Source organism: Triplophysa dalaica, chromosome 15 (assembly GCF_015846415.1).
Source record: "Triplophysa dalaica isolate WHDGS20190420 chromosome 15, ASM1584641v1, whole genome shotgun sequence".
Lineage (NCBI taxonomy): Eukaryota > Metazoa > Chordata > Actinopteri > Cypriniformes > Nemacheilidae > Triplophysa > Triplophysa dalaica.
This window is the reverse complement of record NC_079556.1, coordinates 10,670,476-10,690,695: the sequence shown is the minus strand read 5'-3', so window position 1 is coordinate 10,690,695 and position 20,220 is coordinate 10,670,476. Positions and strand designations below refer to the sequence as shown.

The 20,220-nt window shown below is 38.7% G+C and overlaps 2 protein-coding genes across 2 annotated transcripts; one reads left to right on the top strand and one right to left on the bottom strand.

Annotated features, from left to right (window-relative positions):
- Window positions 1-50: 50 nt before the first annotated feature.
- On the bottom strand, window positions 51-12,903 carry disp2 (dispatched homolog 2 (Drosophila)). Its single transcript, XM_056768338.1, has 9 exons — window positions 12,822-12,903; window positions 11,994-12,304; window positions 7,468-7,863; window positions 7,344-7,373; window positions 6,886-7,009; window positions 5,246-5,373; window positions 5,030-5,127; window positions 4,817-4,914; window positions 51-4,649 (listed from the first exon to the last, which is right to left on the bottom strand). The coding sequence occupies exons 2-9, from the start codon at window positions 12,083-12,085 to the stop codon at window positions 1,179-1,181; spliced, it is 4,437 nt and encodes a 1,478-aa protein (XP_056624316.1). The 5' UTR covers window positions 12,086-12,304; window positions 12,822-12,903; the 3' UTR covers window positions 51-1,178.
- A 1,215-nt stretch (window positions 12,904-14,118) lies between these two features.
- On the top strand, window positions 14,119-19,625 carry pkdccb (protein kinase domain containing, cytoplasmic b). The gene is made up of 6 exons (XM_056767288.1): window positions 14,119-14,891; window positions 15,079-15,195; window positions 16,345-16,616; window positions 16,867-16,946; window positions 17,052-17,159; window positions 18,046-19,625. The coding sequence occupies exons 1-6, from the start codon at window positions 14,346-14,348 to the stop codon at window positions 18,285-18,287; spliced, it is 1,365 nt and encodes a 454-aa protein (XP_056623266.1). The 5' UTR covers window positions 14,119-14,345; the 3' UTR covers window positions 18,288-19,625.
- The last annotated feature ends 595 nt before the right edge of the window (window positions 19,626-20,220 follow it).

Genomic DNA, 20,220 nt, shown 5'->3' with positions numbered 1-20,220 from the left:
AATTTGTTTGAATTTCACCCTAGAAACTCTCAGACAGACTTAAGTCTAACCGCAATTAAAAATACATCTTTATTGAACAGCTTTATCATAGTTATCTTCAGACACAATTTGAATTAGTTTTTTATGAACAGGCTTTCAACAACAGAAGTTCCACACCAGCAGGATTTTTAATACAGCTGCATAATTTCAGATACATTTTGGCACAAATCATTCTTGCTTTTTAAATTTTCATTTTGGCACTGTTTTATGACGCTTTGAAAAAATCTCGTGACCTTAATGAAATAAATGGGAGTGATTTCTAAGAGAAAATGTTGTTATTTACTATATTCTAGTGTGTCCTTTGCAGCAAAACTGCATTTTGCTTTCATAATAGATTTTACTGATTTCTGTTCAATGTACAAATGTTCCATTAAGGATTTACATATTTGTGCACATCACAAAACACCACTTGCATACAACCTGTTGTATTCTGAACAGTGCAATCTTTAATATAAATACATCTTTAAAAAAGTGGCCATTATTTTAATGGGCATTGTATTTTTAAAGAGACACCTTTTATGCTCTGGCAACAAGAACATTAAACAGCTTTTATAAAAATGTTGAATTTAATTGTTGAACATATAAATTTCCTTTAACATGCTATAATATATTACCATGTCAAAAAACAGTAGGAAGCACATCTACTGTATACCAAGTGTTTGTGAGTTTAGGGATGTGAATGCACTTTATTAGTTTTTTTGTAATACTTTTCTAATTTCTGACTAAGCCTGATTGTCGAGGGTTTAAAACATGAATGAAACTGATAATAAATGTAACTTTTTCAGTGCTCATGGCTTGGTGGTCAAAGATCAGGCACAGTTGTTTTATGAGTGTTAAGTTTTCCGTTTACGGTTCAAGGCGCCTGAAGGCTATTTGTGGGTGCACATTCACAGTGTATTTACATGACATGCAAAAAATCATGCTTTAAAAAATCTGTCCTTAGGTCAAATCTTTTGTAAGCACTGAATACTTAATTTCCATTCCTTCATTATGTGATGATTGATGGGTACAAAATATTATCCAGTATGCATTTTCAGACCAATTCCAAAAATAAACCAAACTCATGTGTACCAAAGTTTAGCCCACCATATAAAGTACTGGCCATGCTGTGGATTTTCTCATTGTGTTGACAATATTCTTCAGCTTCCACCTTCACCTTTCCCTTCCCTTTTGATCCAAACGTCAGGCATATCGGGTTTGCTGTTGGGCAGTATCACTGGTACTCCACTTTGGGTGCTCCTCCCTCTTCCAGTCCCTGGAGAATCAAGGTCATATACAGTGTCCTTCAAGGACAAACGCAAAGTGTCCCTCTTACCATTTAGGTGACCAGGTTGAAACTCTTCTTCTTTTTTAATCACTGGACGAACACAGACGGCAGCCTCGACATCACTTATGCAGGTGTCATTTGAATCTTCAAGTCCCTCCATGGAGCTTTGGGACTGACATGACAGGAGTCGTTTGTGACAGCTAGTAACGTCATCTATTGACAGTGATCTTTGATTGACAGTGTCTGTTGTCTGTAATGTCATGATTTCTTCCATACTAGAGGACGATGACTGAGACGTGTCCCAAAGTTTGAGGCCACTGCTTGACTGGCCTCGACATTTCTTGCACAAAATCTTCTCCTTGGATAGATCTTGCGTAGGAACAACTACAGGACGCAACATGTTCTCTTTGTACGGCGATGACGTCTGGAGTGCCGGAGGAGGGTTGCAAGTTTTGAGGTGCCTGCTACACATTTCTTCTCTGTCAGCTTCAATGCTGACGCGATCGTAATCTTGCCTGGGACTGTGTCCGCAAAACTGAATGTCATCAGAAAGGACAGAAGGTCTGTTGGACAGCTTGCTTGTGCACGTGCTATTCTCAAAGCTGTCACTCAACTGGCAAGCAAGGGGCTGCAGCTCGTACTGTTCTGGCTCATTCCCTCCAACTGTTTGCCGTTTTCTATGGTGTTCCTGATTGGGGCAGAGAAAACCATCATTTTCTTTATTAAAATTTCTTCGATTTCGAGAACTCGTGCCGCAGCCAAATGCACCATTAGCCGATGGACTGGCAGTCCCAGTTTCAGCAGCTGAAGGGTTATTTTCAGTGGCTTGCTTTGTGACGCACGGTATTGTTATGTTCCCGCAGTTCTTTTGAGGGCCAAAGAAGCAGCACAATGACTGGAAGAAAAAAGTGGCAAAGCCGCATGCCACGCACTTCACGAGCAGGAGAAAGATCCCAAGCTTCCTGAAAAGCAATGCAGTTGCGGGTAGCATTAGGATGCCCACGCAAAAATACGCCCCAGCACCTGTAGCTACAGGGCAACCCATTCTTTTGAGAGAATGTGCAACCCTTCCCAATCTGTCATTGTGTGGGGCCAAGCTGTATGAAATGCAGTAATTGGCCACAAAGTCAACAGAGAGACCAGCAGCTGCTGAAATGAACAGCGCTTCCACACCATTTAACTGCCATTCTAAAAGCACAAGCAGTCCGACAGTAGCGAAAACACTTCCTCCCACGGCTAAGGACACGTAGATGCTTAATGGAATATTCCAGGTGGTCACTAGGAGCAATGCAAATGTGAGAGCTACAGAAAAGCCAGCCACCTGTAACGTCTCTGAACTCAGACATCTCTGGAGGTCATACAAACCTAGCTGGCTTACAAACCATCCCTTCTGCAATCCCACTGGAGCTTTAGAGATTTCCGCATTGAACCACTTTAAGACCTCTTGATAGAATTGTGACATTTTGCTGTAGTTGAAACTATAGTGTTGTATGCTTTTGAACAATATCACAAGGGCAGTGATTCGACCTTCTGAATCGAACCTTAGGCCTCCAGCACTGGGTAAGTGTCCTTCTGCATACAGCTCTGCTACCATCATGCTAAGGCACTGCTCAAAAACACTTGGCGGGTACGGAAAGGGAATATTATTGCAGCAGAAAGTAAACGCATCTTCGCTTTCGGAACAGCGGCGTATAGAAACCCAGTGAATCAAGCGCTCGACTAAACACCCACTTTTCTCTGTTTCTTCTTGGTCAGATGATGATTGAGTATAGAAGCTCTGGTTTTGAATTTTTCCACATAGGTCTCGCAACCAAACTTGGGCTTCGAGACTGCTCATATTGAACGCAGGATCAATAGTCAAAGAGGCGTTACTTTTTGGATTAAGGTGATCGCCGTTGTCTGAAGGAATGATACCCCAAATTAGAGTCAGTGTCATGGGCTCGTCTTCTCCTTGTTTAGCTCGCTCAAACATGAACTGGTGGCGGTATTCTGCATCATATCTCTCAAAGGGATGACTGGAACGGAAGAGCTGAGTGGCTTTACTGTCTGAATTCGTCAGTTTCATGCCAGGATCCACACATGATATGTATGTTCCTCCAGCTGCCAACACTGTAAACCAACAGATCCAAATATATCGAAACTTCACTACACCACAGGGCAGGATTTTTAAAAAAAGCAAGTTTGATGTCTCTGTAAACCCTCGGCCTAACGTCCTAAGTTTCTGTCTCAGGGTGAAAAGACAGCGCTTCCTTGAGCTCGTCTCCCAGAATCCAGCAGCATTTTTCGAACAGCACGGGTTCCACGCTGTTTTTGTGACAGGGTTTGAAAATAGCACAGTATAGCGTTCTTGCAAAATAAGGGTGCATGGAAGCCAAACAAGAGCAAAGAGGGTGTTGATCAAAGAGGCACTGCCCAGATATACAGCGTAGCATCTTATAGCTGTGATGCTGCTTATGTAGCCTGAGTAAAATGTGATGCTGGATGTCAGTCCTGACACTAATATCAAGTATCCCATTTCTTGTAAAACCCGGTTCATTCTTTTCTCAGGGATAGCTGGAGGGTTATGGCTTAGCTGTAGTTTCCAGAAATCCACAAAAGTAAGGGTGTGATTCAGGCAACTTCCTAAAAGAACGAGGGCCGATGTGAGATTGATGAGTGGGAAAAATGTCAACCGAAATGCAACCTTGTAGAAAAAATATGAGGTGCAAAGGGATAATAGGACAGCAACCAGTGACATCACTGCTATCAGCAGTGATCTGAGATACAGTCCCATTGTGAACAAAAGTCCAAGAGCGGCAAGAACAGGATAGATAGAGTCGCGTGCCAAGTAATACTTGAAGAGTTTTTGTTTAATTCCTAAATCCATTCCGGTAATAAAGGTGTTGTTATATGTGAGCTCATGGCCTTCGAGATGGTCCAAATAAATTTTCAGCAAATGATCCCCTTTGTCTACTGGTAGAAAAAGAGCACTGTATTTTAGGGATGGGACCTTGTATTCAACAGTCTGTGGTCCCAGGAAATCCTTGTCCACGAGATAATGAAGAATCTGAAAGATACTTGACATTTTACAGCGGTGTGGGACGGATGCACAGCGGCCAGATTTACTCCTCTCGGTACATGATGCAACCAGGCTTCCATCATGGTAGTAAGTGGCACAGAATCTGAGCAGATTTAGACTTTCGGACACGTGCAGTGTGGTCAAATGGAAGCAGGAAGAAACGTTGTTGAGAGAAGCCAAGTAGTTCCCCAAAGACCAACTTGGACAGCACTCGTTATTTCCAATGGAGCCATCTAACCCAGATTGGACCTGGCAAAATGTATCAAATTCTGCCCCTGAACGGATCTGAAAAAAAAAAGACAAGAGTTAAATCGCTTTAAAATGTGATATTGTAATATCTGAATATGCACACTGAATAGATGCTGGTATATGTCCACCAAAACACTTCATTTAACTTCTTCCATTAAAGACTTATTAACTTCCCCTTTTGGGAAAATGTGTCCTTGGTTTACCTGTGTCTCTTCCATCTGGCACATAGAGTAAATTGCTTTAAGACTCCAGAGACTGGCAGAGTTTCCAGAGCGGAAGACCAGCTGAGCATAGCGCTCACCTACAAAACCACAGAGGTGGTGATAAAAGAATGACATTTCATAAAACATCATGTGTTTCATATATTAATTTATTCGTTTTCACAATTCCTGATATTGCACATTTTTCTGTCTCACCTGGTGCATTACAAAAAAAGTTGTGCTCAGCGTTATCTTGGTGTAACATTCTTCTTGAGCGTTGCTTTAAAAGAGGCGGAGATCTATTCGTGTCCTCTCTGTTGGCCAAATTAATTTTTAAACAAAGAATAGCAAAACAATTATTGTATATAAACAGCAACAGTCAGGTTTTGTGTCTGGTATGTTATACAGTATATTTGATCACCGAAAAAATACCTTGCTGTAGTTGCTTCTGTGAGTTGCCATGGAACTGGAGAAAGTGATTTTCCAGGCCCAGTGTTTTCCTGTAACTTCATCCAGGTTGCTAGCCGATTACTAATGTCTGTTCCACGTGGTTCAAATCCCTTTTTGGTTTGTTAAAAGATAATCACCATCAATGATATGTATAATAATAAAATGCATTAAAGGGACCAATTTACATTAGCAAATGTTGGTCAGTGTATTATGTGTTTGATGTATTCAAGCAAAAACTAACTTGTTAAGTATGGTTCTAAAAACAAACCTCTCACTAATGATTAAGTGTTCTGAGGTGTTCTCAATCATTCACAGTTCTCTTCTCTATGGAATCGTGAAGTACCTTTATTTTAAGAGTGTATAGTAAAAACTAACAGTAGTTTCTTTACTGTATGCACAATGTTCAAACTGAAGGATTTAGGAAGAACTGTTCACACTGTGAATGACAACAATTATTCAATAATCGTCTCATCCCAATTATTTGACATCATTGCAATTATTTCAGATAACCCCAATTATTGTGAATCCTTAGAAAACAAGGGAGATCTGCAGTATCTGCTGCATTTTACATCTACTGTCCTTGATCTGCACTCACTGTTACATTCAAATAACATTTCTTCATCATTTGAGTTGTATTAGCTTTGTATTTTGTTTGTTGATTTGTTTTGTTTCCAATCTTGCTCCATCTACACAGCAAGACCCTCATATCTAGCATTCACTGCCGTCACTTTGTTAAGACAGACGTCATCTTTAAAAAACATTTTTGGGAACTACAGATTTTATTCATACATCTGTATAAATCAGTTTCATTGCATTCTGGACATCTCAAAAGGGTCCAAACAACAAGAGGAAATCCAAACAACTTTAGGGCCAGAGACCATGACAGTTTGCTTTTGGCTTAAAACATTGCTCTGAAAGTGATCACAGAAATATCATTCCCCTACACACAATGGGCCCTATTTTAACGATCTAAGTGCAAGGGGCAATGCACTTTTTAAAACTATTTCAGTTGCCTCTAACAGTCCGCCAACAATGCGCCTGCACAAATGGGCAGAAATGCATTTGCTATTTTAACAACGTGGCGCATGATGTGAAAATGATTGCGTCGGGCTGAAACTAGCAAAAAAAACACTTTGGTCGCACCTGGCACCGCATTGCGTCAAGTGTACGTTAGGGCCTTATATCTTCATTGTTATAGTTGTGGGTGGAATTTGCTATTTCCTTTATGACAATTTTAAAACACGCTTCAGTATAGGGGGCAATTTTCGCTATTAACCAACCATTAACCATGACGTTTTCCCCAATGAAATCTTAATTTGTTGCTTATTAATAGTTGGTAAGGTAGTTGTTAGGTTTAGGTATTGGGTAAGATTGGGATGCAGAGTATGTTCATGCAGATCATGTGCTTTATAAATCCTATTAAACAGCCAATAGGCCAATAATAGGCATGCTAATAACAACTAGTTAATAGTGAGAATTTCCCCCCATACTGAAGTGTTACTATTTTATCTTTATAGTTTGTAATTGTTATCATCCACAGTGTGGACGGCCCTTCGAGCATAAAAAAGCAGTCAAGATAAATATAGATATTTTTTCATGTTAACATGGAGATGGCTACTAACCGACAAAGGGTCAGAGAAGTCTGGCAGGGGACCGGACAAAATCCCAGCAAGAGAGCAGGCAAACAGAAGTATTGTACATGAAATCAGTACGGCCAATGGGTATTCCACTATGACCTGCGAATAGCTAGGAAAATGTGAAAAATCAATGGTGTTCAAAGTCAAATTTAATGAAATTGTTGTATGGCGTATAAACTGCTGTAATTCTTCATGCCTCATTTCTCCATTTCACATTGCCATACACCGTCCAACCAATTACTTTGTCTAATTGTCTGAATGCTTCTTTCTAATACCTCAAAATGAAAACAAATCAGATTTAATCTAAAATAGGTTGTTTTAATGCGCATTTATATATTTATTAGGCTGCTATTATATAACCATTAACAATGCACAATTTACTCGGTCTATAAATTTCGTATTCCGTTAGAATCAAATAAAACTGTGTCATTAAAGCATCTTACCTCCTAGGAATCCAATGTATGCCATCATTTCTATGGAATAGACAGACATGGTTATTAGACTTTGACATGCTTTTCTAAATGCATGTCCTGAAGAAAGATATTTAGAATAAGGAAAAGTCTCCACCTCACTGTCACCATGTGACTTTGCAAGGGCTTGTGGTTACTGCCATCGCGAGGTCCATGAAGCCAGTGGCACTGCATATTATTGTGACATGAAGGCAGACGTGATGGACTGCAGCTATGGACAGTCTTAACAGGACTCGTTGAACAGTCTACTTGATGGAAAGCATTTGTTTGACCTTTACAGACATTGCTTTGGAGAGACTGGTGGTGGCCACAGCTGGGGCACCTTTTGTGTTGCGGTGAATGATACCCTGACCCATGCAAAGTTTTCTGGTGGGGTTGAGTACAGGAGTGTGACTTAAATGTGTCTTCTGGGTTCTCCTCTATTCTGACCGGACACATTTGAAGGTCTGTTGCATCACTTTCTGAGAGACAAACAGAAACCTCAGGGATCCCACTGCAAGGGAAAACATTAGGATTCATTAAAGGTTTGCACTTATTGTTCGGCTTTTAAATCAAGTTTTAAGATATTATAGGGCAATGGGCTACAACAGACTACACAAGAAACAGGACAAGACCAGATAACTATAAACCTAAAGTTCACATCAGACAGGGGAAAACACAGACAGAATCATAACACAAGCATAATTCTAATGAATGAATAATATGCCTTTAACTGTATTGTATATATTTCCTCTCTATACTGCCAGTAAATATACAGTATCTGCCCAGAGAATTGTTTAAGTGCAGAGCTAAGTAGCTGGCAACATATATTAGATTAGCAATGATGTCTTAAAAATGTATCTGTGAAACGCTCCAAGACCCAATTAGGCCAAGAGGGAGGAACTGTGTCAGCTTACCCAGGCAAATCTCATTAAAAGACTCACTACCTCTTACTCCGCTGCATGGGAGGTGAATATGTTATAAAACAACAGCCTGAAAAGCACTGCTGAATAATGTAAATCACTTGGACAGAGCAGGCCAGATTATATTTATAGTCATTGAAATATGAGTAGTTTTTTTATTCTTGTATTATGGTTTTGTGTCAATTTCAGGTGTCCGTGTTCCTTTGTTTTGTTTCTGTTTCTCTGCCCAGGTGTATACAGCTGTGAAAAAATGGACAAAGTCATCCAACAGCAACGTAAAAAATACATAGTATCTTATGTTTTTTTTTCCATCAAATTGTCACTTTCTGCTAATGCAAATCGAATCAATATTTTTGTTTGAAATTTAGGAGAAATACTGTAAGTAGTTCACAGAATGAAACAAACATAATCCATTTACCTGAACACATACCTATAAATAGTAAATTTAAATAATCTGAAAGTTCTCATAATTTTTTCTGTGGTTGTATACACTGTTTTTTTAGCATTTGTTTGTCTGTTATACATGCTTTGTTCATGGATTGTTGTTCAAGTTTTAAATTTTACTTGTAGATGCACATACTGTAGTTTCAGCCCTTACCTCATTGACTGTTTATTAACACCCAGACGACGAGCTATGCAAATATTGAAACACGACTGACTGCTGGTAAATCATATAAACGGGTACAAGCCCTGTTTGAGAGTGAATCTGTTTTTATCATTTGTACAAACACACAAACTGCTTTCCATGTTATATTTCATTGACTTCCATTGATTCTGTATCAGGCGTGTATGATATATTCTATCCCCTGACCCTACCCCAACACCTAAACGAGATAATCACCAAAACCTTCCTGCATTCTAACATTTTCTAAAAATTCAATTTATAAGCGGTTTTCCCTCATGGGGACCTGAAAAAATGTCCCCACAAGGTCAACATATACTGCTATTACTATCTTTGTGGACATTAGGTCCCACACAAACACACATATATATACATGTATTACTAGCAAAAAGAACTGCAAAACTACGACTTCTGTACTTAATCTGAAAATGTAAATAAAATATATACTGGCTTTTATACCTTGTTTTCAATGGAAAAGTCTAGTTCCCATTATTATTATCTTCTTGGTTGGTTTCAATTTATAAAACCACTCTCTAAATTAGCACATTACAATGCACTGGAGGCAAGATGACTCTTTCTAAACAAGTTGAACAGATTCAGAATGTCTAAATAGGTTTATTTATTTATTGTGCTGCTCCAACGCAATCTCATGAAGAAAACATATTTTACGATGTAGCAACTGTAAGTTTGTCTAATTGGTATGATTTGCTTTCACACAAGTGACATTAGTGTTAGGGGCGTGGTTATGGGTGGGGCTTCAGTATTGCTTTTTTCTAGTAATCATTCTTTTTGTAAAAATGTATACGAATAAGCCACCTCATATAATAGTTACGAATTTCTGTGAGATTAGGCATGGATGCTCTGTTGCATTGGGTGAACTATAATAGGTTGCTGGCCTGTTTTTGCGGACAATTTGGGGTTTTGTGTGAAACTACAGCAGCAGGTGCAGAGACCTATTTCTTTCAATCGAGCTGAAGAACGACCGGGGTAAGCATTCTGCATTTTACAGACTGACAGCATATAATCAACCTGAGTAAACTACCATTTCATCTAGCAATTTCAGCCGTGCGTGTTAAACACCGAGCTGCAAAAAATAGCATCAGGAAATGTGATTACTCAATATAATGTATGAAGCAATCAATATTCTAGAACAACTTTATGGCTATAATAGAGAGACAGTAGCGTAGACAGCTAGGTTACAATATATTATTCAAACAAGTGCATATGTTCACAAAATGCTTACCAAAACAGACAAAATTTTACAGCAATAACCATTTGCATGTGATGGAGAGTTAATATGTGCAATTTGGCTCTAACATGCAGCAGATGTTTTGACGGTTTTCAGAAAGAGCAGCGGCTTAATTTAATTGGACAGCTCTGCAGCTGGTTCCTCTACACTGCCAGGACTCAGAGGTGGTTGTTGTGTCTTGTCAGACTTTCAGGATGAAATCAATTCAGCCCCAGACAAGGAGAACATAAAGCTTGTATTGCCCATGTTTATTCCGATGAGAATCAGTCCTTAATCCATAGAAATAGTAAGATCTTAAATCATTTCAAAGATGAGGAAAATTGACTTCAATGAATATAATTGTAATTCCCAGATTAAATTTGCTTGTATAATTGCCCATTTAACAACTGTAACCTAAACATTTACGAGATTTATTTACCAAATATATAATTTATGCTTTTTTCAAACCATAGCGTATTAACATATACTGTGCTGTGAATATGAAATATAATGAAATAACACACCAAACAATGGCAGTACCCATTGACTTTGATTTTACAAACACAAAACCAATGCCAGTCAATGGGTACCGCCGTTGTTCGGTTACCAACTTTCTTCGAAATATCTTATTTTGTGCTCTGCATAAAAAAGTAATTCAGGTTTGAAATTACAAGTTGGTGAGTAAATGATGAGAGAATTTTCTTTTTTACACAAACTCCAAAAGAAGCATATTATATTATAGACTATAACATCTCCCAGACTTTGCTTAGGGAGGTTAGCCACTTGCTTTTGTGTGTAGGATATGTGCAGCCATTTTAAGAAACATAAACAACAGATAATAACACAGAGCAAAACCTTTAATTAACAAATCAAAGGCTGCTTACAAGGGCCCATGTGTGTGATTCGCATTGGAAAATAAAGATAAAGCTTCTCCTGAGAAGGTCACACTCAAATATGAGTCACTACAGCTTCAGCTGGAACATCTCCACCGTGGTCAACTCATCTTGCCATCTGCTCAGCATTACTTTGAAAGATTGCTGATGAAATCTGTCTCTAGATCAATGAAAACGGAGCAGAAGACCTGCACTGATAAAAGCCTTGATAAAGCATAATGTCCCACTCAGAGTAACAGATGAGTCCTGTGACTAACATTATAAACAGTTTAACACCTCAGTTAAGTAGTAGTTTATTATTAGAATGGTTGCAGACAGAAAGAAACATTCATGAGTAAATGAAACCCCAAAAAGAACAAAGTTGGTAGCCGAACAACAGCGGTATTCATTGACTTGCTTTGGTTTTGTGTCCATACAATAGAAGTGAATGAGTACCGCGGTCGTTTGGTTACAGACATTCTTCAAAATATCTTCTTTTGTGTTCTTCGAAAGCAAAAACATGTAATACAGGTTATAAATAACAAGAAGGAGAGTAAATGATGACAGAATTTTCATTTTTCGGTGAGCTATCCCTTTTAAAGGTTATTTGTGGGTTATTAGAGCATGTAAACATGCGTTTAAATCTTTACACAAATTTACAGTTTCTACCCAAAACACCAAATGTGTAATAAGATCAGAGGTCACGCAAGTACACGTACATATCATAAATCCATTGAATCTTTTAATAAATCAAAGTACTCATTGCAAACGCGTGTACTTTTAACTCGCACACCATTCCTTCTAAACCTAGCGAGTAGTAGTCTCCATTGTAAACAAAAAGCAAAAAAAGAGCGTTCGTAAAAGAGAGACATTTTTAAGAAGCGACACGTTTATGTATATTTCATATGTCCAAAGACGCCATTTAAATGTCACTTGATATTATAATTTGCATTAAAAGCCGATTGTACCCCTGCTGTACATACAGTACCCTACACGTACCTCTGAGGTGCTTCACAAGAAGGTCCCTCTGTTGTGGATAAATCTGTGATTTCACCATCGTCGCGCTCTCTAGAAATAGTCTCTGTATCCATGCTGACACTGATGCTTTAAATGTCCAAATGGAATCCGTCTGTTATGGTAAAATCTCGAATAATGTGCACAATAGTATCGATTCTGACATGCAGTTTGTAGCCGTGGTGTTAAAGGCAAAGGCTACGTTTGCTTGAGTATGTGGGCTGGTCCGTCGTTTCTTATTGGATGTCGCTGTGGGATCCAAGGTGTTGACAGTCGCTGTTCACCCGAGGGTGGTGCTGGAGAACAGAAGTGATTCGCATCATTATTCGCGTTAAGATTGCATGCGTGTCACAAAAGAAACACATGACTAAAAGTATATATTATCTTGTGATTTTCAAGCATTCTTATGACAAGCAGGCAATTTTTTTCTGCATTCATAATGCCGCAGTCGTCGTTTCATTGTCTTTGTACACTATTTTATAATGAATTAGGTAGTGTGCTTCTATATTTCAGATCTATTGTATTGGCTATAGCCGAAAATTTGCTATATGATTACATTACGTACAAATGCAGTTAGTTGTTGATCAAATTTGAGCATTTGTAATAGCCTACAGCAACAAAAAAAGGATATAATAATACCCCTTTCAGATAGAAACAAAAGTAGGCTATTCTATTAACAATATTATTAAGTTGTGAGTTGTTTGCACTATTTAACAGTTATCAGCTCTATGATCGACATTTGGGCAATTCCAACGTTATGGATGCAACATTTTAGGTCAAAACATGAAATATAAATTCGCAGAGAATGTATACCAATGTATTGAATCTTCTGTTTATATTCTACTGAATCCCTGATGATAGAGTCCAGACATTAGGATAGTATCAGTCTATGCACAAGTTTTCTATTGTAAAAGAGGGAATAAATCATGCGTTATTGATGTAACAAAAAAGAATGCACGTTTTTTGAGAGACAACATTTTTTAGATTTCTTTGATTCAAATATACAAACCAGAAGCAATAATACCCAACAAACGGAGAAGGGATGTCTCTTCATGGAACATAATATAGTTTCCACATTTTAATTTTCATGTAACCATTTATGAGTAGCGTGAACCGTTATGGATGTGACTATTCTGGATATGAAATACTTCAAAACATGAAAGAGAGACATCACATAAATTGTTTTTCTTACCACCAAAAATTTACATCTGACCTATCGATATGGTGTAAACCTTTGGTTAACACTTATTTTGATTCATCTAAAGGTTGAAATTCGCATGGAAAGGTATTGGAAATGATGTGTTTGAGACATACTATTCTCAAAAATGTGTTATTTTTAAACATAACTTCACAAGGTGTGACATTTTGTGTCAAGTTTATGATACAAATAAAGTTAATTCACATCATGACTTTAGCTTACATTACATGAACAAGTGTGTTTTTAGCTGTTTCTTGAAGGTTATGATGGAATCGATGGTACATTGTGTTTTGTTTTCCTAGTGTATCTCAAGACAGAAAGATGGATCTCCCTAATAAAACAAAGAGAAAAGGCTCCCAGTGGCAGGAGATAAAGTCTTTGTGTGAGATAATATATTCACTTAAAAATTCAATGCTAAAGTGATTCAACTAGTGGTTTAAAAAATACACGTATACACCACAAAGTTTGATTGTATTAATGTGTCACACCAGTTTAATTCTGTGCCTCTAGTTATTATGTAGAGCCCTACAGTATATTTATAAATTATGCTGTAACTTAGACTATATCATAAATATTACATAGTGTTTGTAACAGAGTACTCATAAGTGAAAATAGCGTTAAGGCCTTAATAGAGTTTATCAGATGTGGTGCATTTTCACCATCTGCGCAACATAAATATATAAAAATAGTAAAGTGGCATCCTGATATAACATTTTATAATGATAAGACCAATGCAGTTTATTTTATTAAGAATACTTGATCCTTATGCATTTATGTTTATTTTCTCAGATACAGCCCACCTTTCCAACCCTCTACTGACTTTAGCCGGATTTGATACACATTTAGTATCTGAACAAACATATATCTTTAACAGATTAATGATAAGGTAGAAGGATACAAAGCCTCCTTTGGTGTGCGTGTCAATCGCTAGGCAGTGATGTCGAGGTTTATGGGAGGTGATTATTTGTCCATCAGCAGTAAGACACGCCCCCGGGGCGTTCCCGCGGCTTAAATTTACTACACTAAATTACAGCGCGCCGCGCACGTACTCTGCGTGGCATTGAGAAGTAACTCTCGACAGAAGGAGCCGCGGCTCAGTGGGACTGAGAACATTCACAGCAGACTTACGTGAACTTGCCATGACTTTCTCAAAGAATCCCTTCTGCGCTTTCTTCTTTGTTGCTTTGTTGTTTTTGACTTTAACGTTTGTTTTGAAGAAATGGCACTTTGGTCCGCCGGGGACTTTTGGTGATGCTGCTCGGCCAGATGGTTTGACTCCCGAGCGCGACAGATTGCATCAACAACTGAAGGAAAGACAACAAGAACTCGAGCTACTTCACATCGCATCTGATAATGCGCAATCTTCAGAGACATTTATCGATCCGCATCTGGCCATAAACGAGAGCCTACATTCGGAGAACCCTGAAATGGACATTGGCTGCGAAGAGCTTCATGTGATGAAAGCTGTTGACTTTCTTGGTTCGGGTTACTCCAAAACGGTGTTAAAAGCGGTGTTACCTCAAGGATCCTTCGTAGCACTGAAATCTGTGAACCATCAAGGCACTGACATGAGACTTTGCATGGATGACTTTAAAGATCACAAGAGCTGTCATGAGCTGGTTTCTTTCAAACTGAGGAAGGAGATTGTATTGTTACAGGGATTGCAGCACCCCAACATTGTACAGGTAAGAAAAACACAACTTTAATAGGAATTACGTTGATTTTGTTTGTGCGTGTCTGATTTCTGTGAAACCACATGTTTTAACTTTAAGCTATTGCGCACCACCTCTAAAAGTCGTTCCCATAATGCATAGTACATTGTGATTTTAGTGAATCTTTGAATTGTGACAAATTATGTATTTTCTATTCCAGTTGAAAGGTCAGTGTCAGGACAGCACTGTGGTTGGTGGCATCACAGCGGTTCTGGAACAGGGGATGCCACTTCAGATGATCCAGCTCCTGCAGAGCCCCTGGGAAGAGCGCTTTCGGGTAAGAGCAGAACCCCCAACCCTCCCATGGAGTGTTAATCAGAAACTCCCCACCCACTGTCCCCCACAGGGCATACCTGAGGTGGGGGTGGATGAAATTCTTCAGCCCAGCTGGATTAACCGGAGCCCCATCTCCATACCAACTGAGCGTGATCAAATGCTTTGAGGGACAAATGTCCGTCTCAGATATCCATTAACTCTTCTTCGCCGGTGTGTCTAGTAGTAGTAGAAGATGATGATACTGTGTTTCGTGGGCCATGGCGGGTAATTGCTTTCATGTTCGCTTCGGTATATTAGAAACAGGTGCTGATATCCTACACCTTTTGATTTTCGAAGGGTTCTTATGACAAGTGCGTTTAAGCTAAAGGGCTGTAATCGAGTGACTACTCTTCTATGAAACGTCTTTAATGCAGGGTCGGGAGTTATTCAAAAGGTGTGTGGTTTCATCCAGTTATATTTTTGAAGAACTGTGCTTACATTGTTTTCAAGGGTATGTACGAGGGTGACTCAATACCTCTGCTTTGCTCGCTACTAGTGTTATGAGTTACATTATTATGCATATAAACGTTATATATTTAAAGCATTGACGTGGTTTGAATTTTTGTAAATACTCAATTATAAGGTTTATGGGTGGCTGTAGTTCGAATGGCTGGCATACTGTAGATCAGCTTTCTTTGTTGATCCTGAGGGAAAGTTCAGGTGTAAACAACACCTCAATAGTAGGGTGTGTAAAAGAATAAAATCTGTTATTACTACTCAAAATCTCTATCATACTTTCAGCATATTTTACCTTTTAAAATTTATTTCCAAGAGATTTTAACCTTTAAAGAGAGTTTTTGACTTTCTTTATCCTGCAGAACACAAAAGAAGATATTTTGAAGAATGTTGGTAACCGAACAACAGCAGTACCCATTCACTTCTATTGTATGGATACAAGACCAATGCAACACAATGGGTATCGCTGTTTCTCAATTACCAACATTCTTTAAAATATCTTCTGTGTACATACAGGTATGGAATGACAAGAGGGTGAGTTAATGTTAACAGAATTAAAATTTGGGGGTGAAATATCATTGAATGGCATTAATAACAAATGACCTGTGTTTAGCACAAGCTGTTACTAAAACTTTTGCTTGTCTTTGTATCACAGGTCTGTCTTGGCTTGGTGAGACTTCTTCACTATCTCTCTTCCTCTCCGCTGGGTTCGGTGGCCCTGCTGGATTTCCAGCCTCGGCAGTTCATTACGGTGTCAGGAGAACTCAAGTTAACTGATTTGGATGATGCAAGTATTGAGGAGCCGGGCTGTGTGGAAGACTCAGACTGCCTATTGCAGTTTCCCCTTCGCAATTTCACCCTCAGATGCTCCCCTTCACGAATCTGTGAAGGCTTGAATGAGATGCGGAACCTTTACAACGCCTACAGGTGAGAACTTCCCACATTCCGTCTTTATTGTTTAAGCCAGATAATAAAAAGTTGTTTTACAAGAGTCACGCATGGCCGATGTCAGGAGTTGGAATCCTTTTCCCTGCACTGCTTGTTATGATTAATTATCCGCCCCGTCGAACATCTGAGCATCATTTGTAGCACGTTGATCACACAGCTTGACTTGCCACTCTGCCGCTGCTGGCAGAGTTTCAGATAAAATATATCAAGTCATTATTTTCCTTCCCAGGTATTTTTTCACCTACCTACTGCCTCATCAGGCTCCCCCGCTGCTGAAACCTCTTCTTGAAAAAATAATGAACTCCACAGGTGAGGAATTGTACCATTTTTCTGTGAAAATCATTTGTTTGATTTGGGTTGCTTTCAATCAGAAGTTGTTGAATAATGAAAGCTTATTTTATATTCCTGTTACAGGGGATCTGAAACAATGCATTAATGAAACACTGGTTGACTTCGAAGAGGTTTTGCGTATGTACAAGTCTGGCTTGCACCTGGAAAATCTGCCGCCGTTAATAAGCAGAGGTAATGCATTAATTTAAATGATGGATTATACTTCTTAAAGGGATAGATCATCCAAAAACTCTGTCATCATTTATTCACCCTCTTGTCAGTTTAAACATGTATGACTTACTTTTTTCTGCAGAATATTTAAAAAAGATATTTTAAGAATGTTGGTTACGAAACAGCAGTGGCACCCATTCACTTCTATTATACGGACACAACCAATGAGAGTCAAGGGGTACCGACGTGGTTTGGTTACCAGCATTCTTCAAAATATCTTCTTTTGTGTTCTGCAAAAGAAAGTCATACATGTTTGAAATGACGGTTAGGAAATGATGACATTTTCACTTATAAACACTCTCAGCTGCCATTATGACCTTATTTATCATAACAAGAATAGTTATTTAGATATATGCTAAGATGTTAGTGTGACAAGTATGTTTCCAGCACCGTAAACCAAATGCACTTATGTCATAAAACGCGTGTAACTCAATCCATCTTCAAGGACTTTTAAGCCTCTCTTTCTTTGACTCCCTTTCTGTGAGCTTTGACACCTATAAATCAATCACATGACCAGAGTGAAGCAGCACACATGCTTCCAAGCGCTGTCGAAGAATCCTCAACACAACACCTCCCTAAAAAAGTTTCAACACCTCAAGAACCTTCCTGGGTCTTTTCTTCCTTTCTTGAATTTTGGCAAAGCCATTGCTTCGGTATATATGTCTTTTGTCCCCATAAATGTGCACACACACACACATTTGGTAACATGAGATTCTGCCACCTCTACTGTGAAAGAGAAAGCAGAAGTTCTCTGTTCTCTTAAACTCTCAGAGCATGCTAATATTTTGCAGATGGGTGTTGAGTGGATCTTGGAAATGGTTTTGATGCATTTTTTCTCTTTGTGCAGATTATGCTGTCCTGAAAGGAATGAGGAGCGTTGGAAATATGGAATACAGATGCTGGCCATCGTACAACCAGCAAGGCTGCGTGCTATCTGTTCACAGTACCAGAGAAGCGTCGCTCATCTGCAACTCTCACCCGCAGTGCACAAGCTTCTCTTTGAGCAAGGAAAGAACATGGACGGTCAGTTTACACAACAATTTTGGGTTTAGATTATTTTGCACATTGATCATAAGTAACGGCCACTAAACGTGGAAGTTTAAGGTGTACAGAATGACTTTTTAATGTCTTTTAGTTTATATATATATTCGCGCTTTTATGGAAGACCCATAGTGCCATGTGTTCTCTCTAAAATCAAATATGCTTCTTCTTTTTTCTATGAAATTGTAAAGACAAATTAAATAACTCAAAACAGACATCCAAGCCGTAAAGCAGTCGTATAAATGTATATTATTTGCGAAGGAATGAGTTTATAAGTTATATGGTAGCAATAAATCCCTCGCACGACCCAACTTTGGCATAATTCAACAGAAAAACTTCAAAAACCATCATATAAATATCTATCTGATGAGCAGGCCTTTAATAAAACGCTGACTACCTCTATTCAGCGTTATAAATCATCTGAACATATGTCTGTTGTGTCTGTTTGGAACATGCTGTGTCTAACCCAAGGGCTCGCCTTGCCTTTACTTGTCTGCAGGTCGACTTCTTGCCTCTTTCAGAAGTGGCTTCAGCCATCTGGTTCCAGATGTGAACTCGGCAGTGTATATGAGGAAAGTTAAAGCCTCGGGAGCAGTGCTTTGAGAAAAAGAGGAACTGGGGGAAGGGGAAAAATTGTAGACAAATGAATGTGTTATATTTAAAGGCGTCTTACTCAATGGCGTTTGATCCCTCTGCCAATCCTACTCACTGCCAATGAGCGTTTAAAAGGATTTCCCTTCAGGTATAATTAACCTGTGGATAAAAAAGGAGAAAGAAAAATACAGCCTTCCAACGTTTTTGTTTTCCTTCTGTTTTGCGATCACATGGCACGGCCCACTGGAAGGACATTGAGCCCATTTCGCTCTGGCTAATGCCTGCAGGAGGAAAAGAAAACAAGCTCTTTCACAGATTTACTTTGATGTTAATGAGGCCAGAAGTTTGCTGCGTTTTGCTGGATGCCAGTATGTGCCGAGAATCATGTCAATAGGCGGAAAACTGCTGAAACCACAAAAATGCAGGAATGTTTAGTGGGAACCATTGTTCCTCATGCATTACCCTATATAGGGTATACAGAATATATATGGTGGCGTTCCATACCAAATTCAAATGAACAAAGTGTTTGGATTTTAACAAAAATAATAGAAATAAAAGATATTCTTGGTATTTGCACATATAATACCTAAAAAAAAGTTTTTTCTTCTTTTCTCAGATGTTTGGACTCTATGAATTGGGTATTTTATACTTTCATCCTATGGGTGTGTCAGTTTTCTTGTTCTTTCAGAGAAAGAGATATACATGTCGTTTATTTGGTTATGTTAAGTTTGTATTTTGTCATGTTGTAACGCTTTCGTCTGTAAACTAAGAAATAAAAAACTTGTTTGTTCATTGCGTGTTTTTGCTCTCATTACCAACAACATTTTATTTTTGATGAACAAACTAGCAAACAGAAGAAACCAATGCAGCAGGAATTTTTTGTGATTTCGATTAACTAAAACCTTGCATCTTGGCAATAACTACACAAAATAAATTACCATCTGAATGGTATCAGCGCCCTCCATGAATTTACTTCTCAGCCATCAGTCTTTACCTTCTGCCATTCGCCTGCTTTTATTTAACAAACATTTCTGAGAAAACCTCCACAGCACACACAAAGTTTATACAAACCCTTCAAGCGCATGCCAATAAATCACTTGCAGTGTCATTATAGTTTAATCGTTACATGTAAATGCAGCTTGTTTGGGTGGCCTTTCTTATGGAGAAGCGAAAAAACAATGGTGCATTAAGAACAATTAAAGTAAATCTGCTGTTAACACACGAATGGAGCGGCCATCTGCCCTAGTTAGGGGTTTCCATTCATGAGGACACAGATAAGCCCAGGGTTAGTCTATGGATTCAGGGGCAGGAGATCTTTAGGTGGGAGTTATTGTCCTTTTCGCATTCCCCTGAAGCTCCTGGGGTTTGACCACTGATAAGATCTTAT

Excerpts from the sequence above, each read along its gene's own strand:
- disp2 (XM_056768338.1), bottom strand. The coding sequence starts at position 12,085 with ATGGATACAGAGACTATTTCTAGAGAGCGCGACGATGGTGAAATCACA. Across the intron at positions 5,374-6,885 it reads ACTTCTCTGACCCTTTGTCG|GGATTTGAACCACGTGGAAC; the intron begins GTTAGTAGCCAT and ends CAAACCAAAAAG. Across the intron at positions 4,915-5,029 it reads CTTTTTTTGTAATGCACCAG|GTGAGCGCTATGCTCAGCTG; the intron begins GTGAGACAGAAA and ends GTGGTTTTGTAG.
- pkdccb (XM_056767288.1), top strand. The coding sequence starts at position 14,346 with ATGACTTTCTCAAAGAATCCCTTCTGCGCTTTCTTCTTTGTTGCTTTG. Across the intron at positions 15,196-16,344 it reads CCTGGGAAGAGCGCTTTCGG|GTCTGTCTTGGCTTGGTGAG; the intron begins GTAAGAGCAGAA and ends TTTGTATCACAG. Across the intron at positions 17,160-18,045 it reads GCCGCCGTTAATAAGCAGAG|ATTATGCTGTCCTGAAAGGA; the intron begins GTAATGCATTAA and ends CTCTTTGTGCAG.